Source organism: Aspergillus glaucus (genome assembly GCF_001890805.1).
Source record: "Aspergillus glaucus CBS 516.65 unplaced genomic scaffold ASPGLscaffold_55, whole genome shotgun sequence".
Taxonomy (NCBI): domain Eukaryota; kingdom Fungi; phylum Ascomycota; class Eurotiomycetes; order Eurotiales; family Aspergillaceae; genus Aspergillus; species Aspergillus glaucus.
In genome coordinates this window covers 283-3,534 of record NW_019170507.1, presented here as the reverse complement: position 1 = coordinate 3,534, position 3,252 = coordinate 283, and the positions used below count along the sequence as shown (strand labels likewise).

The 3,252-nt window shown below is 39.8% G+C and overlaps 1 protein-coding gene across 1 annotated transcript; it reads left to right on the top strand.

Moving 5' to 3' along the window:
- Positions 1-346: 346 nt before the first annotated feature.
- ASPGLDRAFT_182657 (uncharacterized protein) lies at positions 347-2,921 on the top strand (the record flags this gene model as incomplete). The annotated part of the gene is made up of 11 exons (XM_022543035.1): positions 347-478; positions 663-775; positions 827-923; positions 990-1,200; positions 1,331-1,477; positions 1,527-1,723; positions 1,781-1,961; positions 2,013-2,189; positions 2,248-2,463; positions 2,512-2,713; positions 2,765-2,921. The coding sequence occupies exons 1-11, from the start codon at positions 353-355 to the stop codon at positions 2,919-2,921; spliced, it is 1,824 nt and encodes a 607-aa protein (XP_022395129.1). The 5' UTR covers positions 347-352.
- Between the last annotated feature and the right edge of the window lie 331 nt (positions 2,922-3,252).

Below are 3,252 nucleotides of genomic sequence, written 5' to 3'. Positions count from 1 at the left end.
AAATTAGGTAATCACGTGCCTTGTCTAGCGGTCATGTCAGGCGGTCAATAAATACGCACTAGTTATCAGTTTACAATCCATCATCTTTAATTTCTTTCCGAATTTCACAGGACTACAACTAGTTGTCAACTAGTCAGAATGGCTGCTTCTACCCCCCTTATCAACCAAGTCCAGTTCTCTGATGATGAATCCTCAAATGTACAGCTCTCAAATGACGGATTTGATGCTCAGGAAGTCTTCGAAATCAATGAGGTAAGAAATCATATACTAGTTGTGGACTAGTCACGTACTGGTAGCTAACTAGTACAAGACATTTGTTCCAAATGTCCTCTCAAATGGGAACCGACCTCTTATGACTGAAGTGGTTGAGGTCTCTACTGTTCTACCAGAGTACCCTCAGTCCCATGTAAGTGGATATACATATATCATACCATGTAATCCACAAAAGCCTTTGGATTATAGAGGTATAATGCGTGGGGTATGTATTGAACAAATAACTAGTATACTACTTGTCTACCACTGTTTGCTAACTAGTATAGGTTCAATATCCTGGTCGGTTTCGAACCAAGAATCATGCTACATGCCCCTACCTAGGTGTTGATGTGCAACGCTATCGATATGCTTGTTCAGGTGTTAAATTATGCTCAAATATACCTTCTGAGCTCAAGAACCTACATCATACAAAGGTAACAGAGGAGACCTGGGGTAGAATCCAGGAAGTACGGCGCCTCATTGAGATGGCAGGGGATGATGAGAGAAAAAGGAATGCATTAGGGTAAGTACTAGTCCCTAACTAGTTCCCAACTTTTTACTAATATAATTTTAGCATTTATATTGGTGAAAACCGGCTTTTCAAACAGAAAAAAGCATGTAGAGTACCAAATACTACATGTAAACCAGTCTTTGGCTGGTCTATAGAGCCAGTATGTATTGTCTAGTCTCCTACTACTACACAACTAGTCTTAGACTAGTAGATAACCAGTTATTAGAATATTGCAGGCATTTACCACCCTTACATTTGTTGTATTCATCGGAAACCATTGCAAGCTCATATACAGCCAGACCATTATTTCAAGAGTCTTAGCTTCCGGACTGACACTGATCTTGTATTACTTGGACAATATTTCAATCAAGCAGTCCAGCCAGACCTTACACAATGTGGAGCAATTGAAAGTACAGGAAGTCGGAAGGCAGAATGTAGTGAGTATACCAATATCCAACTGGTATTCAATCAGTCACTAGCCAGTTACTAACTAGTCAGATTCCTGTCTTCCACATGGTGAATTAATAAGTGAAAAATGTCAAGTTGCTTTCAATATTATCATTCCAGAAGATATTCAGAAGTGCCCTTACTTTTTATTTACTTCACATGGAATCCATACACACCCACCACCTCCTCCGACCAAGACACCTCTTGATATTCTTGAAGAATTACGACGGATTATTCAGGATATAAAAGATCCTGACATGACAACTGGTATTCTACTACTCCCTAACCAGTCAACAACTAGTCTCTAACCAGTTAGGTTCCTTTCTCTGCAACCCTCGGATCATTGAATATTGCAATGAAAGAAATGCTGAGAGCCTTTCTGGTCTTCATGCCACTCTTGTTACTCAAGATCGAATCAAGTCTTTGATTGACAAAGAAAAAATAGCTCTCTTCCCTAAAGGGCAAGAGGTAAATGGTTTGATATTTCAATGTCAAAGAGAGCCAAAGTTGAGGGTAATATTTCTAGCCCCCTACTAGTTCCCTACTCATTGCTCACTAGTTATTAACTAGGAATATGTTCAACACACCTTTCAGGATAATGAGAATACACTTATTATCCTTGCTCACCAAGCACAGTTTAAGCTATTACAATCTCTTAAGATGTTTGAAGTTGATATGAACTATAAACGGCTTAGGCGGAAGGATTTGAATGAGATTGTTTTTGCAGCATTTTTACCACTACATGGAAAAGGTGATCAATCTATACTAGTTGGATGCTAGTTGCTGACCAGTCTTGAACTAGTTGTGACTCTTTGTCGGGCCTTTACAAATCGCCAGGATGCTGATGGATATGAAGACCTATTTCAAAAGGTCTTTGAACTCATGGAAAAGCATACTAATCAGCCCATTTGCTTTCATTACTTACATGGAAGTGGATTTGAGAGTATTACATTAGATATGGATGAGGGTCAGATGTTAGGTAGGGCTTACTAGTCTCCAACTAGCTTCTAACTGATTGCTAACCAGTCTGTAACCAGGTCTTGGTCAGTATCTCTCTAGTATTGATCCTGAACGGAGACCTGCAAGATGGCATATTCCACATATTATGATCACCTGCCGTGTTCACTTTTTCCGAGGTATTGAAAAGGCTATTGGACAGAGGAAACGTGGTACAACTGCTTTTCAAACAATGGCCTCATTATTAAACTGTGAAACACAGCTGGATTATTATGAGATAATACAGCTTTTACAGGGTAAGTAGTTACTGACTAGTAGAGAGCCAGTTACTAACTAGTTGCTAGGATATGAAGATGAGGCTATTATGCATTGGGCAAGCCATAAAGCAGATCCATTAATTGCTGCAGGTTTAAATAAAACCTGCTCATCAATGGATTCTTCTTTTTTTGACAATGCAAGAATGCATACAAATGCAGGTGAGCAATCACATAATAAGATATATGTCTTTGGTGGAACCTGGCTTTCAATATTAAAGGCCGCACAATGGTAAGTACCAGTCATAGACTAGTTCAGGAACAGTTTCTAACTAGTCAATAGTGCACGTATTTGTGATGCAAGGGATATAGATCAATATAATGCAAGACAGGACCTTGGTATTCAACATAGCTATCAATCTGATTCTATTCCATCCCGGCATTCAAGGAAAAGCTTACAGGAAGGCAAGTATGGTAATAGTCTACTGGTTTATAACTAGTCACTGACCAGTACTAGAAAAGAAACGCCGGCGCAAGTTCTCAGAGTCAACTACATCAGATGGTCAACGAGATACTCAATATCCAAGACTTACTATTGAATCTGATGAAATGTCAGTAAGAGTCTCATCATCTGGCTCACCACAGCCACGGCGAACTCAATCAAGAGGGAGGGGTAGGTCTCAAAGAGGAAGTACACGGCAAAACTCTTCAAGGTAACTGGTTCCCAACTAGCCCTCTACTAGCTGCTAACTAGTCATAGTCCAGCAGCCCACATTGCAACTCATAATAGAGTTAATCAGAGTCTTGACCAACAAGAAAGACAGCTACGCC